The sequence below is a fragment of the Histoplasma capsulatum genome, genomic scaffold, assembly GCF_000149585.1.
Source record: "Histoplasma capsulatum NAm1 scaffold_4 genomic scaffold, whole genome shotgun sequence".
Lineage (NCBI taxonomy): Eukaryota > Fungi > Ascomycota > Eurotiomycetes > Onygenales > Ajellomycetaceae > Histoplasma > Histoplasma mississippiense.
The window spans coordinates 691,703-705,831 of record NW_001813979.1 but is presented as its reverse complement, the minus strand read 5'-3'; the positions used below and the strand labels follow the sequence as shown (position 1 = coordinate 705,831).

Here is a 14,129-nt window from a genome sequence, read left to right as displayed (position 1 = left end):
CTGCAGTGCAGGTGCAGGTCTATTGTCTAAAAGCTCTCTCCTCCCTTCCTCTGGTTCGTTTTTGTTTCTTTCCCAGCAATTCCCCCCTTCCCTCTCCTTATTCTAGGTATTGGTTGGGTACGACGATCACGAGCAAACCTCAAACAAAAACGACTTGTGAAAAAAAAAAAAAAGGAAAAAGAAAATCGAGGGATCTTGGGGTATCTGGATATATCTGATAAGAGCGGGTAGGTTTCCCCGTTTCATCCTTGATTCTCTGCTTTCCTTCCATTATAAATTCCATGGAATAATAGAAGAAAATAGAAATAAAATGAAACAGAATGGTGGATAGGAGGAAGAAAGAGCAAAAAAACAAGAAAGAAAAAACATGTTCAAATGCTGGTCTATATGGATGATGATTTGCTCTTGCGCTTCTTTCTTTCTTCCCTTTTGTTGTATTTTAATTTCCCTCATTTTTCTTCAGCTTCCCATTCCTTTCCCTTTCATGCATAACAATAACACGACAAAAGAAAAAGAACAGGGAAGACGTAAAACAGCATCCCGAAGCAGAAGAGAAGACGAACGACGATGCTGATCAAAAGAAAGAAATAGCGACAGCAACCATGCCGGATAAACTGAGGGAAAAAGTCGCAAGATTTCGTTATCTTTTGTTGTCAAAAGGAAAGAATAAGGAAAATTAACGCCCAAAAACCAGACACACCCTTGTTGGTCTTTTTTGTTCCTTCATGCAAAACATTAGCCGCCCTGCAAGACCGGACAGACATATATGCACAAGCACACACGCGAGAAAATGTGAAAGAAATAAGGAAGACAGAGTAGAAGCTGCACCATATGGTGTACTGGAAACACAATACCATAGCAAAAGGGCAAGGAATAAAAGAGAACAGAAGACGACGTGGGAAAATTACACATGGAGAAAATGGATCTTTGCCCTGGTTTGGGAAAAGCCTGTAGGTAAATTGATAAAAAGAAACAGATCAAAAGAAAAACAGCGAAAGGAACTAGTACACGCATGAGAAGGCGGAACGGCAAAAGAGAAATAAAATATCAGGTAAGTTGTAGCAAGAAAACGTAAAGAAAAGAAAAAAAAAATTGAAGACAAGGAATCAAGAGAAAATTCGTTGCAAGTCATGACAAAAGCCGGTAAGGTAAATCCCCGAAAGCCGCACAACATCCGTGGAATAAATGCCGCCCGGGAAATAAAATAGTAGGAGATGGTTTTGGTTGCGTTAACATTGCAACTTGTTCTATAAGCCCAAAGATGAAATGGGGGAGGGAGTCAACCAAAACTCTCCTTTTTCGTTTTTTAACTGCAATAGGCCACATCGTCGAAGACCGGAAACAAACACAATATTGCTCTCCTTTTTCCTTTTCCTTTCTTTCATATTTCCTTTTTTTTTTTTTTTTTTTTTTTTTTGAAGGGGCATTTTGTGATCTGGATTTGTAGAGATTTTGGACAAAACAAAAAATCTACCACCAGGAAGATGGACCGGTGGGGCCTGATGGGTTACCATAGCCGCCTCCTCCATATCCACCACCGTAGCCGCCTCCATAACCACCAGAACCTCCGCCGTAGCCATAGGGACCACCAGCACCGGAATCACCATACCCGCCCCCGTAAGCAGGACGGCTGCCACCCATGCCGCCACCGCCATAGCCACCGCCAGTGCGACGAATGTCACGGGTCGAGCTTGATCCCCCACGGCCACGGCCACCACCGCGACCACCGCGGCCACCACCGCTGGAGCCGTAGTAGTTACCTTGACGGCCGAGTTTTTCTAGGAAGTCGGGCACTTCCTGGTTAGCGTCCTTGAGCAGGTCGACGAGGCTGCGGGCAATCTTGAAATTCTTGCTGCGGCTGAAGAAAGCAGTGGAGATACCGGTGTTACCAGCACGGCCGGTACGACCGATGCGGTGAACGTAGTCATCGATTTCGTTCGGGAGGTCGTAGTTGATGACGTGGGTGACGTTAGGGATGTCAAGGCCACGGGCTGCGACAGCAGTGGCGACAAGAATAGGGCAGCGGCCTGTACGGAAGAGTTCAAGAGCACGCTCTCGCTCTCGCTGTGTGCGGTCGCCATGGATAGCGGTAGCTGGGAGACGGTGATCGAGCAAAAAGTCTGAAAGCATATCTGCTTGCCGCTTGGTCTCCACGAAAACGAGGGTGAGACCTGTAGAGTCGCTGCAGAGGATATCGAGCAGAGCGGAATCCTTGTCCTTATCGGATTCGCACTCGACAATGCGCTGGGTGATGTTCTCAGAAGTTGAGCCCACACGACCGACGGAAAGAAAGATGTGATCCTTCAAGAATTCCTCTGCCAACTTCTGAATATCCGGGGGGAACGTGGCGGAAAACATGAGAGTTTGGCGCATGTGCTTATCAGGCATATCGGAGCCTTGCACGATACGGCGGATCTGGGGTTCGAAACCCATGTCCAACATACGGTCAGCCTCATCCAAGACCAAGTACTGGATGTGGGCCAGCGAGATACGACCGCGCTCCATCATATCGACGAGACGTCCCGGGGTGGCAACAAGCACATTGCAGCCCTGGTCAAGTTGGCGGAGTTGGTTTCCCATCTCAGCTCCTCCGTACACGACGCGAGGATGGAGGGCAGTGCGGTAACAGAACTTGCGAGCTTCATCATAGATTTGAGAAACAAGTTCACGGGTAGGTCCTAAGATCAGGGCAGTGGGGTATGCCTTTTGCTGACGACCTAATCCTCTGGCAGCTTCTGCTTCGGGTCCGCGTGTGTGGAGGCTTTGTGAGAGGATGGGGAAGAGGAAGCCACCAGTCTTTCCGGAGCCAGTTTGAGCACATGCCATCAGATCCCGACCACCCATGACAATGGGGATGGAATATTTCTGAACCGGTGTGGGAACTGTATAGCGGGCTAGCACGATATTCGAAAGCAGGTGTTCATGCAATGGTGGATTCGTGAAGGCAGTAATGGACTCAGGCACGTCATGGCCACTAGCTTCGACAGGGATACTGTCATAGTTTGAAAAGTTGATGCCTGTGTGTTGTTTAGTGGGATCGTCAGCCTCGCCAAAAAGCTCGCGTTCGAGCCGTTTGTTCTCAGGGCCCTGTGCGTGTTTTCCATTTTCGTCCCAGTATCCATGTCCACCAATTCCGCGCGTTCCTCCGCTTCTGCCGCCGCCATACGAAGATCCTCTGAACGAGTTGGGACCCGGTTTTCCGTAGTCATTTGCGTTAAACTGACGGGGAGGAGCATTCCCCCAAGTAGTATTGCCGTTCATGGATGGGGGTCCAGCAGGAGCTCCTGGAGGGCGATCACGGGGTGTAAAGTTTTGGGCATTTGCCCAGTTATGACCAGCACCTGGATGGGGGCTAAAAAGAAGGCATATCTATCGTCAGTAAACAAGAAAAAAAGAAGATCAAGCAAAATCTAGGAGTATTACAACTGGATTAAGGAAACTTACCCAGCGTTGTTCGGAGCCCATGTGCTCGCGTTCAAGCCCGGGACAGCTTGAGCAGGCCCGCTTCCATCAAGGCCCATGGGAGGACGAGCGACACTACCGCGTAAATGGGGAGGGATATAAGCAGCTCGACCAGTGGTGTTGGGCCCAGCAGGGCGCTGAGAATCATCGATCTTGAGAGAACCAATATTCAAGCCGTTTGCCATGTTTGCGTTGGTTGAAAGCCGGTTTGAAGGTTGTTCTAGTTTTCTGTAGCGTAATATAAAATATGTTCTAAGTCAGTGGCGATCTCGACTCCGAAAGCGGAAAAAGCTCAGCGAAAAAGCACAAAAGTTCACCACAGACAAACACAACACATACCAAGAGTAAAATTAAGTAGTAGCAATCACAGAACGCGCCAGCTCTCGACGTAGTTAGAAGGAAAAAAATCAAGAGCGTGTTATCAAAGGAAGGTCGAGATGAGCTTTCCGAGCGTTTCTCTTCTGGGGTATATTATCACAAGGAGAGAAAGGTAAAGAGACCGTCTTTTGTGGGCGAATATGATTAATATATTTGTTTTAGAAGTCTCTCACACACTCAAAATAAGTAGGCCCTGTGAGAAGAAGTAGAATATGGAAGTAAATAATTAAGACCTGAAGACGAGATATCGTAGTTCGTTACAAGGAAACAATCTCTCTCAAGTCTAGAAGTCTATTCGTGGGGGATGATGTAAGCTGAGAAAACAACAGAAACAGGAAAAGAGAAAAGGGGAAGACAGATCGGATAGAAGAAAGAGAAGAAGGGGGAGGGATGTAAGTGAGACAGAATGGGAGTTGTGAGGGAGAAGAAGAAGAAGAAGTTGAAGTTGGATGAATTTTTTTTTTGTGTTGGTTGAGCCGCAGCTAAGGCTGGCTGTGGCCCTAATCCCAATCAGGAAGCTTATGCTTTTTTTTTCGCCTCCCAAAAACCACATGGAAGCAAACAAAGTCCCTAGCCATACAAAATTGTATGGCGAGTGACCTCTTTTTATTTTTTCCCTGCTCCTTTTCGTCCCCAAACCTTCACCTTAGATTTCCACGCAAAACCCAACACCAAGGGTAAAACCTCCGATCAAGTCCCAAGATTCGTTATCATAATCGTCCAGTTTCCCTCTGCCCCAAGTCACCGTCCAGTACATTAGCCAGTTGCTCGCTGCTCCATAGTTATGCATCAATCTTCGAGCCTGCCTGATGCTCTGAGAAAGAGCCAACCAACAATCAAAGATTTCTAATTTCTTTTATCACTCTTGACGCCACCCTCGGGATCTCGAATTACTCTAGAGCTAAGCCTTGGGGTTTATTCTATTTTCCGCCCTTCACAAGTTCATGTTAAAAATTGCAACTTTTGCATGCCTGGGCACACGTGGCCGTATCTGCACAATCTATATATACTACAACATCAACATATCATATGTTTTTTGAATTTCTTACACCGTCGAGCCCTCCATTCCGTTGCTGGCCTACCACTAGCAACCTGGGTCAGAGGGTATATATCCCCAGCGTCATATTACTCGGAACTTGGGATATGAAAGGTGGTGAAAATTGCCCTCTCTTCTCCCTTTCTCCAATATTCCGCGGTATCTAGAGCTTTATTTCTGTGTTCCATGTGAAACGAGAAAGCAAACGCGGATTAAAAAAAAGGGGGGGAGGGGGTGGTTGGAGAGAGAGGGAGATGTGGCGCAGGAAGTTACCAAGTCGTCAAATATTAAAAGCTTAATTTCTTGCCAGTTTTGGGGGTGGTCCAGGAAAATTTTTATGCCAGAATTTTGAAATGATGTCGATTGGATACCACATAGGTACCATGATGCCAACCATATGTCATTTTTGCATTGTGATCCATGTTTGGTTTGGATAGTTGATACCATGGTTGGAGTATACTACATCTCGGGCCGAGTTGTGATCCCAACTCTCTAAATTGTTATTCTCCAGTATCGAAGTCTCATATTGTTCGCACTCTTCAACCGAGAAATGTGCTAGTAGGTGTTTCAAGGAACTCCACACGCTATTATACTCCAACAATGATGAAATACTGCGTGACCCGGGCGCATGATGTACGATTAGAAACGGGCTGGTAAAACTACCGTTGCATAAGTGATAAAACTGGCTGGAACTTCGTGTGTCAGTCATGATAAAGGTTGAGTCCGACAAGGACTTGTTGATTAACAGAACTAAAGATATAAAGCAATATCCCGAGAAGAGACAAAGCAAATAGGAGCGGTAGATCGTCGTTCCAAAACATCGAAATCACGTAACGAATGCCTTTCCATGCTCAGAAATCATCCATATACCCCAGCTTCTATAAACTGATCTTACTGCTTCACGGCCTTTTTGTTCTGCACCTCCGCAACGACGGCATCCACAATCCTCTGCAATTCCCACCCTTCCACCCCCACCAACCCATTAGAAACGATCCCCCTCTCATCAAAGTCACCCTCAGACTCCACATCCAGAATATTCCGCACAATCATATGCGAAACACCACTGGCATCGCCCCTTGCGGCCTTTGCCTTGCCTTCCTCAAACAGCTGATCCAGGTCGGCATGATTAAGCGGCCATGCAGAGCCTGTGGCTGTCTCCAGAGCGTTGAGTATCTCCGCGAAGGTCACGGTGACGTCGCGGATAGCGAGGACTCGGTTGGCTGTGTTTGGAGAGATGGTGGGGGCGAGGGATTGTGAGATTGCGTCAGCGAGGAGGGGGAGGCGCGAGGTCGAGAAGGGTACGTTTTTGTACCTTTCGTCCCAGAAGGTTGTAGTTTTGTTGGCGATGTCCAAGCCGAGGAAGTCTGTTTTCAGGGTTCTGTAGACGCGCGAGTGATTGCGTAGAGTTTAGAGTTAGAGAAGGAGATATCGAAACGTCGAAATTACTTGTTAAACAAAAATTGAAGATATTTATAGGGGAGACGGAAAATCGTGTCTAGAATGAAGATGGGTAATTTCTTTTGAAGGGCACTCAGAATTACGGGTACTTACTCATCCAAAAAGGGCCCAGAAAGGAAAATCGTCCACTCGATCGTTTCCTGCTTCTCCAGGAGGTATTTTTGGACCTGGTCCTTCAGCACGAAAAAAGGCACGCGCGAATGCGAGTTCTTATTCCGTGTTTCGCTGCCAAAATCGCTCGGAATGAACCTCTTTACTCCTGCCTCGATTGCAGCATCAATTACCTTGGCCTGCTCGGGTACGGCGGCGCCTGCAATGGCCGACACAACCACATCCTGGCCCTTTAGCGCTTGAACGAGGGAACCGTGCGTGTAATCACTTTTGAGGCCTGTGACGCCTGCTGGTGGGCTGTAGCTGGATCCCTCCCGGGAGAGAGTTGACACAGAATATCCGTGCGGGGACTTTAGCAGCGCGGATACGATGGCAGACCTAGATCCAAGGGGAAAGAGTTAGCCAGATGGGAGGGCGTAAGGCGTTGTTTCTGTATCGTCATAAGGTAGACTTAGATGTACCCTACTACCCCGCCTGCCTATTGGCCATTTATCAGTTATCTAATTCACACATGGTATATGAGTATACGCTATGGCTGGATATAAGATACACACCGAAGCAACAACGACATTTTTGAAGATGGTAGACATTTGCAAGGTTTATCTCAGTACCGAAGCTAGGAGAGAGCACTACCAGTGAATGAAGATGAGGATCCAATTGAAAGATATTATCAAAGGAAATTGGGTTATATCGCGCCTTTCGAGATAAGGTGATCTGTCTTGAATCGAAGTTATCTGCTCCTGCTTAATTTCAAAACTTCAAAGCCAGCTCAGCGGAAGCGGAATGGGCCTTTTATAGTAGAATGCATCTGTCCTTTCGCGAGATGCCCGCACATGCTGGACTAGTATAACCAACGTATGTTGGGTAAGCTGTACCCATCATAAGCTACAAACATCGCATATCTCCAGAAGATTAAGGTCTGGACTCATGGCTTCTGGCGAATAGGCACGTTTGGTAGACAACCATCGTAGTCATTCAAGATTCAAATCTCGGGGTCCAAGATCGAGAAGATGTCCCCGATGCCAGGGGGGAAGGGAACCTACGCAAGAGCAGACTTATAAATGGGAAAGATTAGTAATTCTGGGTTCGGAAACCGAGCAGAGTCGGGAATTTATGTTTGGATCTGGCCAAAAGGATGGTAGTTGACGATGCATTGCAGAAGAACGGTTGGTGGAGATAAACGGAGATAAAGGAAGCTCTGAGCTCATAATTTCGTGTATGATAGAGAAGCGGAGCTAAGAGGAGCCCAAGTTCGTAAACCGACAGAGATACACATTTGCAGGGAATCCTTGGACTGTAGCGCTGTAAACTGATCTGATAATTGATAATCAGGTTTCGTTGCTCCAAATTGCACATTTTTGGGTGCTCAGTCACTACCGGAGACATCCATAATATTTGTTTTTTCAAACACTTCCTTCTGAGATTGACTCTCCATCCAAAACAGTTGTGATAGGGCTCTGTGTTCAAGATTATCATCAATCAATCAGTCAACCATCCCCCGCTTTCCAGGCCTTCATCTGTAAGAGTAAGTGAAAGGTGGTTGTGCCAGGGAGATACGACGAGTAGTTTTCACGGGCAGTCACTGCTCTTTCATGGCTTCGCCTTTTGTAGAATTAAGAGCAGCTGTCAGCAATCTGGTGTTTTGTATACTTCTTCCCCATGGTGGTTCAGGATTTGGAAGCGGGATTGCCGATAATTATATCATGTGACTAATTTCTCGGCATCCCGACCGACCTCGTCTCGTAGCCAGTGCTTTGACTCAATGTCTATCCTTTCGCTCTTCAATTGTTTGATATATTGAATACTATGTATGTTAGTACTCAAGACGCGCTTTCACTTTCTGCTATCTTTCATTCCCCATGGTGCATAAGCTTGAAGCGGAACTATAAATATATATCCAGGAAAATTCTCGAGGCGGTTCGGAATAATGCAAGCAGAGGCTTTGCCAAATGCATTCACAAGTTGAAATGACATCACTTGTTCACAGGGAGATCAACTTGTGGTGACCAATTTCCTTTTTATCTCTCATTTGACCGAACTTAACAGCGTTACATGTTCGAGGTAATAACGAAAGCGACAACAGGTGTCTTGAAGTAGGGAACCCCTTTTCGTCTATTAATGGGGTATAATAATCAAGGCATTTTTCAAAGAAATATACAGGTACTTGGGAGACGAGATGTGGAAATGGGAATGGGAAGGACCAGAAAGCAAAAACGGACCCGCCCGAAAATACTCCGTAGTAGAACACATGTCAGCAGCTCCCAAAAATAAAAAAAAAGTGCCCCTTTCCAAATTCAAAACTGGGCAATACATAAATGTCCATTATAAATTGCCCGCCGAAATAGTATAGTCAACGGAAAATAAGAATCCGGCATGGGAAGAAATCCACACCAGATAGGGTTCCCAGTCTCTCCCGATCCACGCTCGTATATCAAACCAGCCAATCCCTTTCAGCAAGCGGAATTCCACTCCCGTTTCCAACTCTCCTGTGCTGGCTCTCAATATCACTCCAATTCCCAACACCCACCTCAAGCCACACTGCCATCCCACCCATATCACACACACAGTCCATCCACATAACCGTGATCATTACCGCCTTAAGCTGCTCCCAGCTCCGAACCCCAACAAACCTCATCACATCCCTACATCGTTCTACATACCAGTCTTCACTTGGTGTATTCCTCGCCGCCATGGTTCCTAACATCGTTACCCACAGCAACATCTCTGCCGCTCCAGTCCAGCAGTGGTAATTCCTACAAGAATCGTCGGTGGTGATGTTCTCGATGTCCGCGGCTACGAGCGCCGCTTTCAACATCCGACACAGGCGGGGGAAGGGTCGTTTGGCGGGTGGCAAGGGGAAAATCACCAGCATACTGTATATCAACGCAGCGAGTCGGAGGGGTTCGTAGATTTTGTAGTTGTAGGGCTGCTGGCTTATTGAGGAAGGGCTGCTGGGACCGACAACTTCTGTTTCTTCCTTCAATTCGTTTATGGACTTCAGGCTCAAGAGCTCATATTGGACCCAGTTGCGCCGATCGGCAATTACGGCGAGCTCTAGATAGGGGAGGAGGCCCTGGCTGTGCAAGTTAACGACTGTGCTATAGTTCTGGATTTGGCGTAGGACAGTTGCCAGGGCTGTGGGGATGTTAGATCGCGCGAATATGTCGCCTGGGCTGGTGGTCTCAGTGTTACTGCTGGTGTTGATACCCTTGGCATTGTTACTACTATTGTTGAGGCGATAAGGGGCGGGGCTAGGTTGGATATTCGAGGCGGGATTTGTTATGTCAATAGGCATAGGGCAGGTATGTGAGGAGAGATTCGGCCACTTTGGCGTTTTGCCGGAGGTACTATCTTTAAAAATTGGAAAGAAAGGGAGGCGGGGCTTCGCGAGATATTTGGTGGAGAGCATTATAGACGACCTATTGGAAGGGATGGTGAGACTCACGTGCGCAATCAAAATATAAAAGGAAACGAGTGTCAAGGGGAAGGGAATTTACTCACACCGAAAGGGTTTCTGCCAACCCTGGCAGTTTGAGCTGATCCAGACCGCCGCGCGTCTGGATCAGTGCAAGGAGTCCTTTGACGTGCTGGTCATTGAGTGATAGACCACCATAAACCTGGAGCCACTGGAGATTGCGCAAGGGGGCCTTGGGAGTTGGATCGATGTCAGATGTCCACTTGGAGTAGTCGGTCTTATTGAAAGCCATACACAGAACTGCTAGGATAACTTCGTCAAGGGCGGTTTGTTGCGGGTCAAGCATCATTTTATTCAGCTGTTTGATGGTCTCCGTCTCGCAAACAATCTGCTCTAGCTTCTCCTCGCGCGTCTGCGGTGCTATGACTGCAATCTCTAGCCGTTGCCGAGTCTGCAAGTGGCCTGCGGCTCCGTACAAAAATGCGGTGAATAAGGCTGGATGACTCATTGCTCGGGGAAGCCAGGATTGCGCTACATCTTCTTGTGTCCATTTTCTGTTTCCAGCACCGAGTACAAGACCAGGCCAAAGATCAAAAATGGCTAAATTTGCCTTTGTCAGATATGAACTCATTTTGAATATACGGCCTGCTTTATAGGTCGTTTCCAAGAAAGAAAGAGCAAAGGAAGAGAGATAAGCTTACCGTACCGCATCAGCTTGCTAACCGTGGAACCTCCAAGCATGGAAGGAAATGTATTTGTCGGCTCCCCGATAAACGCCATGAGTTGGTTAAATGGACCGGGCATCGTATTCCTTTCGTCTGCGTATATAACTGCTGCTGATTCCATACTCGATGGGGCCAATTGGGTATTCGAAGCAAACTTAGAGACGCCTCCATTGTTGTCAACTTCGTTATCTACGGGCTGTATCTCCAGAGAGTTTACCGTATCTTCATCATCAGAGGGAGACATATTGTATTCATCGGGAGGAGCAAGGGTTAAGACAGGCTCCTCGCCCTCGGTACCGTCCGATGATAATGGCCATGGCGTCTCCTTCGCTGCACCATACGAGGAGGTTGAAGCGATTAAAAGTTGCTTTCGTGAGGGAACAGATTTCACTGTGCTAGAACTGGGGTTGTTGCCATCTGTACGACTAGCCCGATGCTGACGCCAGATATATTTGCTGGCGTGCGAACGGATCACAGATCTGTTTTCGGACTTTTGAAATTCAGAGGATGGATTGACGCTGACAAAGTGGAATACCTCACTGGGTTTCGCATCACTACCGGCTCCCGTTGAGGTTGCAGCGGCACGGCGCTCCGATAGTCGACCCCTCCGAGCCCTGGGAGGCATAATTTGGTGTTGGTTGGACTTTCCGTTACTTCTCTGCTATGATTTGTAGTTAGTCTTCTAGTCTTCACACTAAAGACACAGATAACAGAATCTTGCTTAAACGGCCATTCAATGACAAGGTTCTTAGCGTACTTATATTATAGCACGATGCGACCTATATCTCGCCCGAGAAGAGGGGGTAAGGTTTTGCTGTAAAACAAAAGTATGGCGAACGTCCACTCTCTCTCGATTCTGTTCCCGCTGATCAGTGGCTGCAAGGTTTGGCAAAGAGAGAGCTTGAGGGTATAAAAGGCCTGCCGCTCAGGACTCAATAATTTTCGTCTGCCCACTCACTAATCGTCACCGTGATGTCAATGCGTGGTCCGTAGACGCAATTTGTTTCCCATGGGTTTGAAGCTAGTTGGCCTTGCTCTTTGAAAGCAAAATAAGCCCGGCTATTCGGAAAAAGGGGCTCCTGAAAGCTCAAAAAAAAAAAAAAAAAAAAAAAGGAATGATCCAAAAGGATAGTTCAAGTCGGTATATCTCCCATAAGTCATGGAGACAAACGGCGACTGGAGGAATACTCGATCTATCTAATACTGATTGATTAATAATGAACGATACAGCCCGCAGCACAAGAGGGAAAAATGGCCAGGGCTAAGTTGAAGGGGCAAAGAGTGGATGAATGAGATCGGGAGATTCTTGGGACAACAAATCTGTGTACCATTCGGCACATGCTGTTTCCTTTCCTTCTCTTTCGTTTCTTTTTTTCGTTCTGCACTCTCCTGCACACGGCGCACGTCCGAGCAACAAAGACCCTGAAAGAACTGGAGAGGCGGAGAAGTGTGGAAAACCAGCGGCCCCAAGAGCGCCTCCAAGCCTCGATCAGTCGGCTCGACCAACCGTTGTGTGTTACAATATATGTACGTGACATGGCTGTACATGAAAGTCTTCAGCAGAGTTCTCTCGAGATTCCCGGTTCCTGGGAATATTCGCGGCTCTCCCTGGCGGGTGGAAGCAATTTTCGACCGCCTCCCAAAGGCTACACGCAGCGGACGTGTGGCCGATTCAACAGGTTAATATATAAATTGTTAAGTAGTTAATAAGAGTAGACAATCAGACTACCAGCAAGGGAGTTGCAGACGCTCTAAGAACTTAACCCGCCATCAATTGGATGAGCCAAAAGTCGACGACTTGAAATACGGCCGGGAGATAGATCAACCGCTCCAGCGGCCCATGCAACGGCATGTTGGATGGATAAACTCAATTTTGGTCTAGATCCTTGATGGATGAGTTCCTTTGTTTGCCGTGACAGCAGCCAATCGACCCTAGCGGTGTGTGTCTTGTCGTTCGGGTGTCGGGGAAACTTCAAACTTCACTCGCTTGCACCAAGCTGGGAGCCTGGGATGGAGGGTTTGTTCGATCATTGACGATTGCATAAAAGAAAGTGATCGAATCGGGGAAGAAGACAGAGTCAACCGCTGCTAGTCTATCACGTTGGTGCCCTTCGCAGGCGGGCCAAACTGGCAACGAAGGGTTCCGGGGGCCTGGTAGAGTTTGCTCATCCCAGCTTTAGTCTTTAGCTATTTCTGGCGAAAGGTTTGGTTTGTAAACATCAGATACACTTAAGGTGAGTTGTCTTCCTGCACATAGTGGGCAGTCTATAATGGTGATAATGAGTGTTCCATATGACTGGTATCTATGAAAAATTGAATATCTTCAATACGACATCAAGAGTATATGTATATGTGAATACAGAGAATATGCTAGTTAGAAATGATTTTTTTAAATGTAATAGACAATTTTAGTTGTAACTTGAAAAATCACTGAAAACTACGTCTGTATATCGCTGACTGGTATAAAAAAATAAAATGTTTTAGACGAAATTTAGACTAAATTGATATCATTATATAGAATTGCAGTTTCAAGTACCATGGCCCTCCCACAGCTGGCGGCGGGGGAATAAGTGAAGGCACGACCATAGTCACTCTTCCAAGGCTGTGTTCAGTGACACTGATACATGTTGGCATCCCTAACACTAGACCTAACTATTTAACCAGTGCTGCGCCCGCTAATACTAGTTGCAATGAATCATATATATAATTTGTAATGATCTTAGAATGGATGCATGCATCTATCCCTTTTAACGGCATTGACTCGAAGTAAGTGTCAAATACTTACTATTCAGGAAGATTCAAATATTCATCTCAATCTGAACGACAAAGTATCCTTTTTCAAGAAGCATCGTTAGCCATTGTTCTTTGAAATATCCACAGCTGTCTTTCCCCTTCCTTATGCTGTCCCTGCCAGGATTCAGGCTGCCCTAACCTTTCCCTCTTCAGCGATGGCGCCCCGTACTGTATCCCTTATTTAGACAGCAATGCAGCCACTCAGCGTGCACATTTTGCGATTTTCATCCCCTCTGCTACCAACCAGGATTTGGGGTCGCTTATTCACGTTATAGGCGCCCCTATGGCTGGTTACCAACTTGAGTTCAAGCGGAACTCCTCCCCCGCCTTGACCTAGTAGCCTCACACAAGGTACGAAATTGGGCAGATCGACTCTCAGTACATTGTCGACGCCGCAAATGACGCTCCAAGCAAGGATTCCACTCCAAAGGGTGCTGTGGAACTTGCAGCCGGCCAGGTTCCCCCACCAAGAATCAGCCAAAACTTCCTCGGCCCCGTTGATGATGTGAGTCAAATCAGTATCTGACCCGCCGCAGGGTGCTAATTCTAGACATCCCAGATAAGGAACAAAAGATGCCAGGAGGGGACGATGGAATATGTTCGTCACCTTGTCCACCTTCAGTACCTGGACGCCGGCGCAATCCAGATTGTGCAGTCCAAGCGCGATCCTCCGACTCATGGCATTGGGTTGCAGCCACTCGGGAGGGGCCAAGAGTTGGGCGGTAGACGTCAGGCAGCGGGCACGTAGGGG

The 14,129-nt window shown here is 47.2% G+C and overlaps 4 protein-coding genes across 4 annotated transcripts; 1 reads left to right on the top strand and 3 right to left on the bottom strand.

Annotated features, from left to right (window-relative positions):
• Positions 1–1,470: 1,470 nt before the first annotated feature.
• On the bottom strand, positions 1,471–3,647 carry HCAG_04221 (ATP-dependent RNA helicase ded1; the record flags this gene model as incomplete). The annotated part of the gene is made up of 2 exons (XM_001540331.1): positions 1,471–3,352; positions 3,445–3,647. 2 exons carry the CDS (start codon positions 3,645–3,647, stop codon positions 1,471–1,473), a joined length of 2,085 nt encoding a protein of 694 aa, XP_001540381.1.
• A 2,120-nt stretch (positions 3,648–5,767) lies between these two features.
• HCAG_04220 (predicted protein) lies at positions 5,768–7,016 on the bottom strand (the record flags this gene model as incomplete). The annotated part of the gene is made up of 3 exons (XM_001540330.1): positions 5,768–6,254; positions 6,428–6,823; positions 7,000–7,016. The coding sequence occupies 3 exons, from the start codon at positions 7,014–7,016 to the stop codon at positions 5,768–5,770; spliced, it is 900 nt and encodes a 299-aa protein (XP_001540380.1).
• A 1,860-nt stretch (positions 7,017–8,876) lies between these two features.
• Positions 8,877–12,437, bottom strand: HCAG_04219 (predicted protein; the record flags this gene model as incomplete). The annotated part of the gene is made up of 6 exons (XM_001540329.1): positions 8,877–9,864; positions 9,947–10,460; positions 10,562–11,246; positions 11,554–11,606; positions 11,914–12,231; positions 12,350–12,437. 6 exons carry the CDS (start codon positions 12,435–12,437, stop codon positions 8,877–8,879), a joined length of 2,646 nt encoding a protein of 881 aa, XP_001540379.1.
• A 1,096-nt stretch (positions 12,438–13,533) lies between these two features.
• Positions 13,534–14,126, top strand: HCAG_04218 (predicted protein; the record flags this gene model as incomplete). The annotated part of the gene is made up of 3 exons (XM_001540328.1): positions 13,534–13,548; positions 13,746–13,883; positions 13,929–14,126. The coding sequence occupies 3 exons, from the start codon at positions 13,534–13,536 to the stop codon at positions 14,124–14,126; spliced, it is 351 nt and encodes a 116-aa protein (XP_001540378.1).
• Positions 14,127–14,129: the final 3 nt, after the last annotated feature.